This window comes from Haliotis rubra, unplaced genomic scaffold (assembly GCF_003918875.1).
Source record: "Haliotis rubra isolate DU_JTF1 unplaced genomic scaffold, ASM391887v1 Scf1700, whole genome shotgun sequence".
NCBI classification, from domain to species: Eukaryota; Metazoa; Mollusca; class Gastropoda; order Lepetellida; family Haliotidae; genus Haliotis; species Haliotis rubra.
In genome coordinates this window covers 21,143-36,082 of record NW_025765671.1, presented here as the reverse complement: position 1 = coordinate 36,082, position 14,940 = coordinate 21,143, and the positions used below count along the sequence as shown (strand labels likewise).

At 41.7% G+C, this 14,940-nt stretch overlaps 1 protein-coding gene across 1 annotated transcript; it reads left to right on the top strand.

Moving 5' to 3' along the window:
* Positions 1-3,767: 3,767 nt before the first annotated feature.
* Positions 3,768-6,047, top strand: LOC124272558 (osteoclast-stimulating factor 1-like). Its single transcript, XM_046707768.1, has 3 exons — positions 3,768-3,828; positions 5,203-5,312; positions 5,583-6,047. The coding sequence occupies exons 1-3, from the start codon at positions 3,768-3,770 to the stop codon at positions 6,045-6,047; spliced, it is 636 nt and encodes a 211-aa protein (XP_046563724.1).
* Positions 6,048-14,940: the final 8,893 nt, after the last annotated feature.

Sequence of the window (14,940 nt, the reverse complement as noted above, 5' to 3'; positions counted from 1 at the left end):
CATTTCTGGGAACACAATGGCTGATCTTGCTGCTAAGGCAGCACTCAACAAATATGTGACACCACTTCTTATTCCATACTCTGATTACAAAGCTAGCATTAGAACTTACATCCGTGATCTGATGCAAAGAAGTGGGACACCATTAGTATAGAAATATTTACCTGATCTTATTAAGTTATAACAGGGCTAGAAACGATCTAATGGATAGAATCTTCCCATGGATACCCACATGCTCATTTCGGAATATTTGAAATATGTCCAAGAAATCGATGAGCGTTCATGGCGAGCATGGAATATTTGATAAATTCTGGATCCAAAGTTTTTATCAAAGAGAATTTGGCCTGTAATCGTGTTTTGAAGGAATTTACTGACTGTTACTTAATTATTTCGGTTGGTAAAACGTTCCATAAACGTATGGTATCTGGCAAAAAGGAGCGTGCGTTCGACTCTGTATGACAACAAATTGTGCGAATGCTATCTGTATTTCTCGTTTAGTTAGAACTTAAAACTGAAACATGTTCTGGAATTAAATCAGATAAGCAGTTTGGTGTAAGGTTATTAATTTTGTAGAATAAAGTAAGAACTTCATTTAGTTGAGTTCTTTTCATTTCTATGGGTGATTTACTTTGCGGGAGAATAAAATCGTTTCAGGTTTTGTTGGATTAAAATTTTCTTGCCACATATTGGCCCAATCAGAAATACGATTCAAATAATTATCCAAACTTCTTGCTGCTTTGTCTGTATCTTCTACAACTACCTACACTGATGTGTCATCAGCAAATAGTCGAATATTGCTGTTGATGCCATCTACAATATCATTGATTTTTCTAAGAACAGTAGCGGCCCAAAAGACAGATCTGATGATCGGCAATCAATAACTACTCTTTGTACCCTATTTCTAAGATAACTGTAAAACCATTCAATTAAACTACCAGGTATTCCATAAGCCTCTAATTTAAACAATATACCCTTATGCCATACTTTTTCAAAAGCTTTACTAATGCCAGAGAAAGCGGCTTTTACTTCTTTCCATTATCTAAAACAGTTGCTATAAAGTCATATAGATATGCAAGTTGATAAGCAGTACAATCGCCTGGCAAACAATCCTAATTGCAAATTTATTAAGACATTATTGTCCCTAAAAAGGAAAAACATATTTGAATGCGCATTTGTCAAATATCTTCCCAATACAGCTCGTAATACCCGGGGAACTAGCTCTTGTGACATCAGTGGATTTGAAGGGGCGGTGCATCACTTGCGACATTTGAAACAATGTGGTCTATCTGCTGTTTCATTTATATTTTCAATATTTATGCAAACTGAAAATGAAGTATGAAAATTATTGTCAAAAGGTAAAACTGCAATGGAAACCAACACACATTATATTGTCAGTTTCAGACACGGATAAAAGATTTATGTCCTTGTAGTTATGTGTTTTGTGTAGTTATTGTAAGTCCTGGAATGTTAGGAACAACTGACTGACTCTCTCTGCATATTGATCACAGTTGTCACTGTGTTCTCTCTGTGGAATCTGTTCAGAGGTAGCCACTACACATCGGTGAAAAAGTATTGCCCTGTTGAATTCGTAGTAGTTGTTCACCATCCGACACAACATCCGACTGTCTGTTAGCACTCCAACATGATACCAAGGTATGTGAGAGACTGTGTGAAACTGCTCCTACAAGTAATGGTTATGCTGATGTTCTTATTGCCAACACCACACTCGAAGCAGTGTAAACCTACGACGACTGAGAGGGATGGTTCTGTCATTATCAGGAACGTTGGCATCAAGTTGTGCCAGCTGAAATGTGCTGAAAATGGTCAATGTTTGAGCATTCAATACAGTAGTGACACTTTGACCTGTCGTTTATTAAGTGCTGAATCAAGGAAGACCAAGACGAAGGAAGGATATGTCAATCTTGCAAGGAGTCATTCAGATGTAAGTAAAGGCGTAAAAACCCTGTCCATAATTATATAACATTTCTACTCAACAGCATTCTGGACTAAACTTTAGTAAGTGTTTATGAATGTCAAATATTGATATCACGTGTTTTTGGACACAGGTGCCAAGGAAATATATTCTAAGCCTAAAAGTTCAGGAGAACAAAAAGGTCAAAACAGGGATATGTATCAGACATGAGCATGCACTAGTTGCCTGGATATGTGCGCTATATAAATATCCTATAATAATAATAATAACATAGGTTTAATTAGGTCTTCAGACGACAGTCTGGAAGACCTACTGTTCTTATCCGAATATTCTTATTATTTGTTCGTTTTTTGTACCAGCTCTCCTGAAATAACCCCTGGGTCGATTTCGATGAAACTTTCAGGGATGATAGCCTGTAGTCTAAAATTGATTCAGTGTTGAAAAAATCCCGACTTACTGCTTCCGGTAAGGGCAGATAACCCAAAACGTCAAAATCTTTGAACCCTAATAGTTCTCCAAAACTAAAAAGAGTTAAATTCACTAAATTTTCACTCGATGTAGACATCATCATCTTTTTGTATCCTTTATTTTAAGTTTTCCGCAAATTTGCAAAAACTGATTTTTTTGGCCGACTTTCACGTTTTGACGGTGCCTGTGTTTAAAAATCTTCTTCTCCAGAACGGCAAATAGTACAATCGTGTTCGATACGCCGTTGGAAAGCCCACACCCCGGACGACACATTTTGCACAAGGAATATCGATATCTGGAATGGATTCGGAGTTATCGCCCTTGGAAGTTGGTGGATGCTTCTAAGACGCATTTTCATAGGGTTCATAAAAATGTCACAGCTCTGCGAAAACACAAATGGATTTCGTCTTTCAAACTGTAGATAATTGAATGGGGAACATTTTTGCTTCACATTATTGTCATGTAAAAGTCAATAATTACGCCACTATTACGACACAAACACGAACATTCGGATTTTTCGCATTTTGTTAGTGGTGAGATAGCTGGTGAGATAGGTGAAGGAACCGCCAGTAAAATCTAGCAACAATCACTACTTCCTGGCTTCCAATGCCGTAGCTCCGTCCTTCTTGGGTCTACAGTCAAAAGAGTTAGTGTTCTGGAATTGGCAGGATCTAATCTCTCCAGCAGTTTGTTTGCCAGCCTGAGTTGAGTTGAGTTACTGTGACAGGATCATACTTGACATTTTCATAACAACAAAATCGGCAACATTTGCCAGTAATCTCTCTTTTAGTATATGTCTGTATATGTTGCTCATTTCCTTTGCTGTGCTTGGCTGTGCGTTCCTGCAGTTTGTGTCAGCTGCATTGAATCAGCGCCAAATTGAATCGGCGTCAACATTTCACATTAACTAACATTTATTTTCTTGGTAATTCTATCTCAGAAACACTGTAATTGGCGATCCAGTTGGTGTCCAAAGAAACAGGATAAGTAAAGGTAGCCACGGGGAGTGTATGGGGAAGTCTAAAGACCGTCAGTATTGCCCAGCAGGCAATCCTAGTTACTGTTGCTTTTGTATTAGTATCCTTCACGTGCCGACCACAAGCTTAAGCAAGTAGAACATCTTAGTGACACCCTCTTGTTTTGGCGAAACGTTTTTGAGAAAGAGAAATCGCTAAGTCCGTTGTGCATATATCTTTAATAAACAATTTCAGCTACGTGAAAGATTATTAAAAAAGATATTGTGTTTGAACAAAACAAAAACAGGAAAAAATATTGTTGATACATGAAGTGCAAATAAACATATTACATAAAAACATAACATAAGGTTTCTTTCTCCTGTTTGAAGGTACCTGATTCATGTTCGTCAAAGATGTGCAGTTTCGGGCAACGATGTTTGAAGACTCGATCTGGAAAGACTGTCTGTGTGCAAGGTAATGGTCGGTATTTTTCGTATTTCTCTTTTTCACTCCCTGGAATGGGTTGGACAGCAATGGATCTTTTATGTGCGTACGTCACTGTAGTGACAATCTTTGTCATAACCATATCATCTTATAGCATATGTTAGACCAACGCCCACAATAAGGTGCTGGATTGTAACCTTACAGCCCCTAAATATAGGGAGCTCCAAGTTCACCTTACATCTGAGATCAACGTTTTCTGTTGTCAGTATGACCACACCCAATCTACAATCAACGCCAGTTCTTTAGTAGCTCATCACTTTTGTACTGGTGTGCCAAGCTTCGTAAGATTGGTCCAAGGAAATATATATTGTCATGTCTAGTGACGAAAGGACTTTCGTTATATTCACAGTACGTGTTTGAAATAAATAATGCAATCATAACCATGCTGGTTTACTTGAGAGAAAAAGTATAAAATTCCCTCATACATGGCCAGGTCGTTTAGAATTGAAGCAAGTGTGATCTGATGTGCACTGGGAAAATATATGGGTTACAACATTCATTCCAGATTTTGTAATAAAATCCCAGCAGGCTGTCATCTGGTTGTTGGAAGGCCCTGCCTCGTTTTGGCTGTTTAATTAACTTTTTCACTAACTCGATACCTTTTAATGTTGTAAGCTTAGAAGTCCCCATGTAAAATGTCTGTAGAATTTAATTCTCAACTGAAAAGCTTTTTATCAAGTGGTGGGATCGAACCACTAAATACCTGTATCTCATCACACATCCTGCACTCTACCTCTGTGCTACCGAGACTGACGAAACTGAACAGCTCTTTTTACCCTGTTATACTAGATGCGCTTGGATGCACCACCTTAATGGACCGCATGTGCTCGCCAGCCAAGGATATACGGACCGCACATGCACATGCAACCTATCATGCTCATTTCTAAGGAGGGGTATGGATTTCAGACGGGATTGAACAGAGTCCGAGCGACAGACAATTTTGAACCAAAATCATCAACGAAGGCATCATCAGTGATTGGTTTCGGTAAATCAAATGGATAACATCCTCACCCTCGGGCGTTCTAGTAAAGAGAGGCCTTTGCATACGGGAAGACTTTCGAGCGCTAACGCGTCATTTTTTCCCTAGGTCAAGGGCCTCTCTTTACTAGAACGCCCGAGGGTGAGGGTGTTATCCTTAACATAACACCAGAATCATTCATTATCCTGATAGTTGTTTCAAACATCTAAAATCAGGAAACGACAATTTTCATTAAACAGCAACAGTGCCGTTCAGAATCGATTGTAATACGAGCGGTATTCATTAGATTAATTACTAACTAGTAACTACTGTAATCAATGCTAACAATCTGACGTCATTGTGTCATTATCATTTAACATCCACAGGTCAGAAGCAGAACTACCCCGAGGGATCTCCTCAGCATGAAGTTGACAAGGAAGAAACATTTGTGAACAGCCCACTTCATGATGCCTGCAGGAAGGGGAACCTGACTCGGGTAAGAAGCATCCTGTCCCAGGGTCTGGTAGACATCAACATTAGAGACGGGAATCACGGAAAAACACCACTCATGGTGGCAGCACAGGAGGGACATTGCAGAATATTATCTTTTCTTATCAGAAAAGGTGCTAACATGTCACAAGTGGATAATGATGGGAAGAACTTCCTTCACTGGGCCTGCAATTGTGGACATGTGGGTATGGTGGAGTGTTTACTCCCACAATATGATATAGACATTAACCATAAGCACGTGTCCCCTCTTCTGCAGGCAGCACACCGGGGATCCAAAGATGTTTTTGAGTTTCTCGTGTGTATGGGAGCTAATGTGTCACAAGTTGGTAAAAAAGGGGACAAAGTCCTGCACTGGGGCTGCAAAGGGGGACATCTGGGTATGGTAAAGTATCTACTTTCACTATCCAGTGTTGATATTAACAGTAGCGGAAAGATGGGTGTGACCCCCTTGATGTGGGCTGCATTGTACGGGTACAGAGACATTTTTCAATTCCTCGTGAGAATGGGAGCTAGTTTGTCACAACTTGATGTTAAGAGAAACAACATCCTTCACCGTGCCTCACTCGCTGGCAGATTGGAGATGGTGAAGTACATCATCAGACAGAACACGGTCAACATTAACGCCAGGAACAAGGATGGGGAAACAGCAGCCATGCTAGCAAAGAGCAGCAATAAGAGTCGCGTGTATAACTTTCTTGTTTTGAACGGGGCTGTCCAGTGAAATAAGTGCAGCTTGAGGGTTTATGTCATGCGTCATGATATGTTAGAGGTTACTTATAGTAGAATGTGACAGTCTACATTAGTGACGCACAGGTTACAGACATTGCTGGTATCGTGTTATTATCCCTACCGACATATGATGCGGTTGGATATAGTCGACACCTCGCCGTCCGTCCGCCCATAATCATTTCAATTCCGGAGCATCACTTGATATCAAAACATGGCAGGCGTTTCAAACAGATAATGAAGTGAAGCGTTTTGCTATTCCTGGAATTTACATTTGTTCCCTTTTTCCATGAAAGCAACTTAGTCTTAAATGGAAAGGAGGTTGATGTCGTTTCCTGAACAGAGCTAAAAGTATTCAAAACTATTCGGGACATGTATTTATAGGGGCCGAGGTGCTGCCTTATGCTAGTAAGGATTTGTTTGATGTTTCCATGGCATCAAGTTTGACTTTCACTCTGTTCATAGTCGTGTGTTGTCGGGACCATATCTCTAAAAATAATCGGTCTTCTGTCATGGAGCTGTGCACAAAGAACAGGTTTTAAACTAGTGACACTGACTACTTAGGCATTCGCAGAATTCACACCTTTTTCCGTTTCCATGGCAGCCATGATTGTGACTCGCAACATAAGTCAGCTTCCAGTTGAAATTGAGCAGCAAAGAACATGCACTGTTTGGCTATAAAAATCCAGATTACTTTCGGAAATCGCCATTCGTTTTGACGGAGTTTCAAGGTCAAATCACTACGCCACGTCTTGTCGCTGCGACTTGGAACATTGAAAGAATGCACACTGGAGATTACCAATCTTCTGTTGCCAGACGTCTGAATGTTAGTCGGAGCACGATATCACGGCTTGCAGCTCGTTATAACCAAACAGGTATGACAAATGACCCTCCCCGTACAGGCCGACCTCGAGTCACCACTGCAGCCCAAGATCGGTACATCCGGGTACTATATTTGGGTGATCGTACTGCCACGGGTGAGAGCACCGAAGCCAGGGTGCCTGGACTTCAGAGGATATCCGGTCAAACTGTTCGGAACAGGTTAAGACAGACTGCACTGAGAACCAGGAGACCCGACGTCGGGACCGTGCTACGTCGCCACCATCGCGCTCAACGTCGCCGATATCTAAAATTATCCACTTGGTTGTATATACATTTCCTTCTTCTAAACTGATGTAAAAAATCATTTTCGCAACAGTTTTCTGGCCTCTGCGTTTATTTTTGTTGGATAGTATATGTGTTATAATGCACGATGAAGGTTATTTCATCATATCGTTTTGGGGTGTTGTGCGTGTGGCCAGTAAGTATATGATACGGTTAAATGTGTGTGTTGACAGGTGTGTGTGTAGACACAGGTGTGTGACAGGTGTGATGTGTGTGACAGGTGTGATGTGTGTGTTGACACGTGTGATGTGCGTGTTGACAGATGTGAAGGGGCGTTGACAGGTGTGATGTATATGTTCACAGGCATGATGTGTGTTAGCACGTGTGATGTGTGTGTTGACATGTGCGATGTGTGTGTTTACAGGTGTGATGTGTCTGTTGAAAGGTGTGGTGTATGTGTTGACAGATGTGATGGGACGTTGACAGGTGTGATGCATTTGTTGACAGGCATGATGTGTGCGTTGACAGGTGTAACGTGTGTTGACAGGTGTCATGTGTGTTGACAGGTTAGATGTGTGGGTCGACAGGTGCCATGTGTGTTAACAGGTGTCGTGTGTGTTGACAGGTGTGATGTATGTGTTGACAGATGTGATGGGGCGTTGACAGGTGTGATGCATTTGTTGACAGGCATGATGTGTGCGTTGACAGGAGTAACGTGTGTTTACAGATGTGATGGGGCGTTGACAGGCATGATGTGTGCGTTGACAGGTGTAACGTGTGTTGACAGGTGTCATGTGTGTTGACAGGTTAGATGTGTGGGTTGACAGGTGCCATGTGTGTTGACAGGTTAGATGTGTGTTGACAGCTGTTATGTGTGTTGATTGATGTGATGTGTGTGCTGACAGGTGTGGTGTGTGTGTTGACAGGTGTTATTTGTGCGTTGACAGGTGTGATCTTTGATGACAGATCTGATATGTTTGTTGATGTGTGTTGACATGTGTGATGTGTGTTGACAGGTGTGATGTGTGTTGACAGGTGTAACGTGTGTGTTGACAGGTGTAACGTGTGTGTTGACAGGTGTGATGTGTGGGTTGACAGGTGCCATGTGTGTTGACAGGTGTCATGTGTGTTGACAGCTGTGATGTGTGTTGACATATGTGATGTGTGTGTTTACAGGTGTGATGTATATGTTGACAGGTGTCATGTGTGTTGACAGGTGGGATGTGTGTTTTGACACATGTGACGTGTGTGTTTACAGGTGTGATGTATATATTGACAGGTGTCATGTGTGTTGACAGGTGGGATGTGTGTTTTGACATATGTGGTGTGTGTGTGTACAAGTGTGATGTGTTTTGACAGGTATGACGTGTGTGTTGACAGGTGTAACGTGTGTGTTGACAGGTGTGACGTGTGTGTTGACAGGTGTGACGTGTGTGTTGACAGGTGTGACATGTGTTCACAGGCGTGATATATGTGTTGACAGATGTGTCGTGTGTTGACAGGCGTAATGTGTTTGACAAACGTAACGTGTGTTGACATGTGATGTGTGTGTTGACATGTGTGATATGTGTGTTGACAAATGTGATGTGTGTTGACAGGTGTGATGTGTGTTGACTGATGTCACGTGTGTTGACAGGTGTCATGTGTGTTGACACGTGTGATGTGTGTTCACACATGTGATGTGTGTGTTGCTACGTTTCATGTGTGTTGACAGATGTGACGTGTGTTAACATGTGTCACGTGTTTTTACAGATGTCATGTGTGTTGACAGGTGTCATGTGTATTGACAGATGTGATGTGTGTGTTGACAGGTGTGATATGTGTGTTGACAGGCGTGATGTGTTTGTTGACACGTGTGATTTGTCCGGCTGTTTGCCTTGTCAAATACTGTATAGTGGGTGAAGTTTGAGGATGATGTGCATGTTCCTTGTGTAGTGTGTGTGTCGTGAATGATCCCAGTGTTGTGTGTGTGGCGTGCATGTTCCCTGTGTTGTGTGTGTGGTGTGCATGATCTCTGTGTTGTGTGTGTGGCGTGCATGTTCCCTGTGTTGTGTGTGTGGCTTGCATGTTCCCTGTGTTGTGTGTGTGGTGTGCATGATCCCAGTGTTGTGTGTGTGGCGTACATGATACCTGTGTTGTGTGTGTGTAGTGTGCATGATCTCTGTGTTGCGTGTGTGGTGTGCATGATCTCTGTGTTATGTGTTTGGTTTGCATGTTCCCTGTGTTGTGTGTGTGGCTTGCATGATCTCTGTGTTGTGTATGTGGCTTGCATGTTCCCTGTGTTGTGTGTGTGGCTTGCATGTTTCCTGTGTTGTGTGTGTGGTGTGCATGATCCCAGTGTTGTGTGTGTGGCGTACATGATACCTGTGTTGTGTGTGTGTAGTGTGCATGATCTCTGTGTTGCGTGTGTGGTGTGCATGATCTCAGTGTTGTGTGTTTGGCTTGCATGATCTCTGTGTTGTGTGTTTGGCTTGCATGTTCCCTGTGTTGTGTGTGTGGCTTGCATGTTCCCTGTTTTGTGTGTGTGGCTTGCATGATCCCAGTGTTGTGTGTGTGGCGTACATGATACCTGTGTTGTGTGTGTGTAGTGTGCATGATCTCTGTGTTGCGTGTGTGGTGTGCATGATCTCTGTGTTGTGTATGTGGCTGGCATGATCTCTGTGTTGTGTGTGTGGCTGGCATGATCTCTGTGTTGTGTGTGTGGCGTGCATGTTCCCTGTGTTTTGTGTGTGGCGTGCATGATTTCTGTGTTCTGTGTGTGGCTTGCATGTTCCCAGTGTGTGGTGTGCAGTGCTTGGCGTGTTTGGACCAGTATGTGTACGCGATGTGTTGTGTACTATGTATGTTAAATATTTAGTAGGCTTTTGTGTGTCCTGTTTGTTTGATGTGTGTATGGCGACATCTGCTTGGTGTGGACTGGTGTAGTGTAGTGTGGTTCGATGTAGTGTGTGAAGTGTAATATATTTGTGCTCTGTAGTGTATGGTGTTATGTGTATTACTTATGTGTGATCCATAGCCTATAATTTTACTGTATTGTCCCAATTTGAAATCCAATTTTGGAACGAAATGCTAGTTTTATTTCTTGATACTGTGATATTCTAGTTGATTTTACTGTCCTTCGTCGACAGGTTCATTTATAGCTTACATGTATTTATGATGAATTCAAAACGTGTTTTAGTCACGATATTGCTGAAATATTGCCAATGTGGCTGTAAATCTTAACTCAATCACTGTGGTGATCGGAAAGAAAGTCACAGGAAAAAGTCACGGATTAAAAGTCACAATTTATGTTAGGAAAAAAAGTCACAGGAAAAAGGTCACAATAACTGTTTATTATCTGTGTAATATGTTTAATTATGACCATAAAGCACAGGATCAATCACAGTTCCTCGCAGAGGATCAATCAAATTTTTTTGCTAAATCGAATGTTTAATCCAACCCCATACAGGAACTCTGGGATTGATTTGCACTTTTTAACTCGATCCCTGCACAAGTTCTGAAGATGTCACTGCGATCTGATGTCTTTACCTTCTTCTTGGGGGAGTGTCTATAGCGTCTTGAGCAATCATGGTTCTCACTGTAATCTGTTCTTTCTTGAACCATTCTGCAACTCCCCACACAGAAGGGTGGTTCTGGGCAACCAAGTTGTGGAACTTGTTGTCCCAGCCTTCACAAATGTTATTGGTGCGAGGATCACATTTCACTGTAGCGTCATGAACATTCCTGAGCTGGGGTTGTTGGCGCCGTTATCATAAATGAGGAATGGTTGTCTGTCGGTTGTAGATGCAAATTCTTCTGGAATGTCACCAAGGTCACTGAAATTGGACAGAACTGGTGGTGTCGGTCGTTGGTATCTCATTGCTCTCCTTCAGTGTTCTTGAGTGGGAAGCATGGCTCGTATTTTGTCGCTGGTGTCTGCCACAACCTGCGCAAATATCTGGCTCGGCTTATCCCTGGTGTCGGCTGCTTGCTCCTACATTTGGAGTCGAACTTTGGTCATCACAATCTTGGCATAGCCTGTTTAGTGATCGTGTGGCTGTCCAATCTCAGGATTTTCTTGGTAAATGTTGGTGCTCAGGCTTCATCTGCATGACATACTGGACCTCTTTGTACATTTCCACCAGATTTTGTTCTTACGAGTTGCATGCTTACTGTAAATGTGTCCTTCAAATGTTATTTTCAAACCGCCTTTGTTGCTCTGAATAAAATCCATGATGCAAATGTGAAAGGATATGCCACCAAACATACATAGTTATACCAAGTTTCTTCTTTCCCAAGTTAGTTGGAGAAGGAAACAGAATTATATACATTTCATCTTAATACTCCTCCAGTAATAACAGATCTAATCGTATTAAGATTAACAGTAAGTACCCAACCTCAATATTTTCACAGTACACAACTCCCCTTACTCAATAAACACAGTGACCCCCGTCCACTGATCGGTGGCCTCTCCCACTCTTGGTTTCACGCCCCAATTACCCCATTAATTATGTTATCATGTCAGAAGCTGTTATAACAATTGAGGTATTTTACAACCCAATAGTATATATTATATTACTAGTATAAATTTGTGTATTGTGACTTTTTTCTAGTGACTTTTTATCCGTGACTTTTTTCCTGTGACTTTCTTTCCTACATTCATCACTGACCATTTACCTATTACAAAACATATTATTCAAAATTTATCAAGTAAATGTATTTCCTTTAACATTGTAAAAAAGACCCTTAACTGTTTTGAGATCAACATATTTATTCCTTGTGATGGAAAAATCAATACAGTCAAGCAGGACATGCTTGACCGTGATTCTGTCATCACAAGGGATGCAAAACGGAGGATCCTCACCTTTTAACAGGTATTCATGAGTATACCTAGTATGGCCAATACGACATCGTCGTATAATGACCTTAGATCACGGATAAAAAAGTTCTAATGCTAGATTTGTAATCAGTGTATGGAATAAGAAGTGATGTCACCGATTTGTTGAGTGCTGCCTTGCTGCTCGAACAGTGGCCCATGGGCGAGCGAGTATAAATTTAAAGTTTTCGAAGATTTTTTTGTGCATTTTGTCATCCTTGGCATGTATTCATAACAACTGCATGTTCCATTTGGTCAAATCCCTTGTCAGAAAGTGCCCACAGTGCGGAGAGTTTCTGGACTTTTGTCAGTCCAGAATTAAATTGTGACGTGTTATCATAATAACGAACACGTTTAACTACATGGGGATATATGATGGGGAGAAGCATGAAAGTGTAAATTCGATTTTGAAATGGCTAATGCTCAAATTGAACATAAGTGTATTCCTACATCTCGTGGTGGCCGTTCTTTGTGTGTCACTGGATTCATTTATAGAGTCAACAAAAGGAAACCAGAGTGGATTTCCTGAAAATGCACAGATAATGGAACGTCGTCTTCAAGAACTGAGATACCAGTTTCAAAATGGAATGATATCTGATGTTTGCTGTTCAGCGTCTCTTCTTTTACATCTTTAATAAATTAATAATGTACTTGTATAAATGTGTATGTATTTTGTAAAATTTAGTAATATTTTGTAAAATTTAGTAATATTTTGTAATATAACTATTTAGAATTCCTGTAAAATGTAGCATGTTGAATATGGTTAAATAAAATTTGTCTGAACAGTCTCTCGTTACCAGTCGTGGCTTGCGCCTTCTATATATTTTATGTGTTTTATATTTTAATGTATGTATACTATGTGAACTGAGACGGAAAAAATATAATTTCTATGTTTTTAAATATGTTTGGCTCGTTATCTCATTAGGTGTGCTCTCATCCGCATAATCCGGATTATCCTCTCGTAACAACACATAGGCCCATCATTGTCATTTTTTTGTTTACAAGACATTACGTGAACGTTTGCAGTCCTTGCAGACATTTGACTTCAGTATCTAGTGTGGCCACCACGAGCGGCAATAACTGCAGCAAAGCATGGACTGCACCAATCGATTGATGAAGGCCATTGGCATCTGGAACCACACTCTGAGAAAGGCCTGGCGCAATAAATCGGCTGTGTTCGGCCTTGGTATGACATTATTCAGTTTCCTCTGAATTTCCCAAAGATGTTCAACTGGGTTTAAATCAGGACTAAGGACTGGTCACTGCATAATGTTGACACCGTTCTGCTGTTGGGAGTCCCGTGTAGCTCTGGCAGTATGGGCCTGGGCGTTATCATGCTGGAAAATGTTGTTCCAGTGACGTGCGAAATGTGGTTTGACGTGGGGTCTGAGAGCTTGGTCGACGTAGCGCACCGCTGTGATGCCGCCTCCTGTCCCTGGACCAAGGTTCTGGAACACCACAGGACCCACTCCCTGGTTCAGGCCTATTCAACCCCATACCATGATGCTTACACCTCCACATTAGTCTCTTTCCATAACACATTGGTCTGAGTAACGCTGGGCACGTCGTCGCCATATTCTTGTTCTGCCATCTGCAGTTGATACGCAGTACCGACTCTCATCTGTGAACAGAACAGTTCTCCATTGCCTGTATCGCCAGTTTTTGTGTTGTAGGGCCAACTGTAGACGCTCACGCCGATGACGAGAGGTGAGGATAGGTCCACGGTAAGGTCTACGGCAATGGAGGTTCCCGCTGTAAAGACGTCGGCGTACTGTATCAGTACTGATTGGTCTTCTGTGTGTTCCCACTGTCTGGCGTGCTTTTTCGATGCCTGCTTGAAGGGATTCTGTACATGCTGTCGCAAAACATGGCGGTCTTGTCTTGTGGTCACCCTTGGTCTGCCAGTACGGGGGGGCGATCATTTGTGGTGTTGGTGGCCCGGAAACGTTGCTGCAGCCTGGAGATGGTCCGAACGTTGACCTGGAAGTGATTGGCAACGGCTTGTGCAGTGTGGCCAGCTTCAAGTCTTTCTAGCGCCTGGTTCCTCTGAGCTGTCATAAGAAGGGGCATCCTGCTGACGTTGTAATGTGAATGTTTCAACCAGGTCTGGGGGTGCATTTTATAGGGCTGGTCCTTGCGAACAGTACGTGCAGCAGGAGTTGCATGAAAAACATGGAGGACACTGTACCATCTCCGAGATAAGGTTGCGTTTCTGAGACCATTTCCTGGGTTCCATTCAGAGTTTGGGAAGGAATGTCTTTGCTCAGGTAAAGTTGGAGATGTTTTCAAAAATATACAATCAAAACATTAAACGAGTTTACAGTTATCCGTTTCTGCGAAGGAAATTTCCAAACTGCCGTTTATTTTGCTGCTTAGTATGTATAATTAATAAAGACAAACATTGAGTCAAAATTAGTAGTATTTTATCCCATTTGCTCCCGGATACTATTTCACAGGGAACAAAATTAGGGATTAAAGGGGATTATCACACCCTAGTGATTTCTTATACTAAAACAATAGAAGTTGGGTAAGTGGGAAGACCCTAGGACGTCGACCTTTTTTCGTCACTCATCCGTGAGGTTTGGACCAATGGTGGACGTCCTGAGCACTAACTGTTTGAGAAGAGTGTTCACATCTGCAGTGGCCTGCTGTTTAATGCGATTCTTAAAAAGGCTTGAAGCGACATCTGCATGCTCAACTTGTGATGTATTAATATGACATATGTCTCTGTGGTGACACCCGCGACGAAGGAACTTATATTTGTTTAGAAACAGTTAAAACCTGCATTGAGAACACAACGCCAATCGTAATCCAATGTTGGTTAGATCGGTATTCTTAAAGTACGACTTTACAGATACCGATTTCTTCTTGATGCATAGAGGGGAGTTTCCATGTTTATTCTCACACCGTTATCAAGATAAAAGTTACT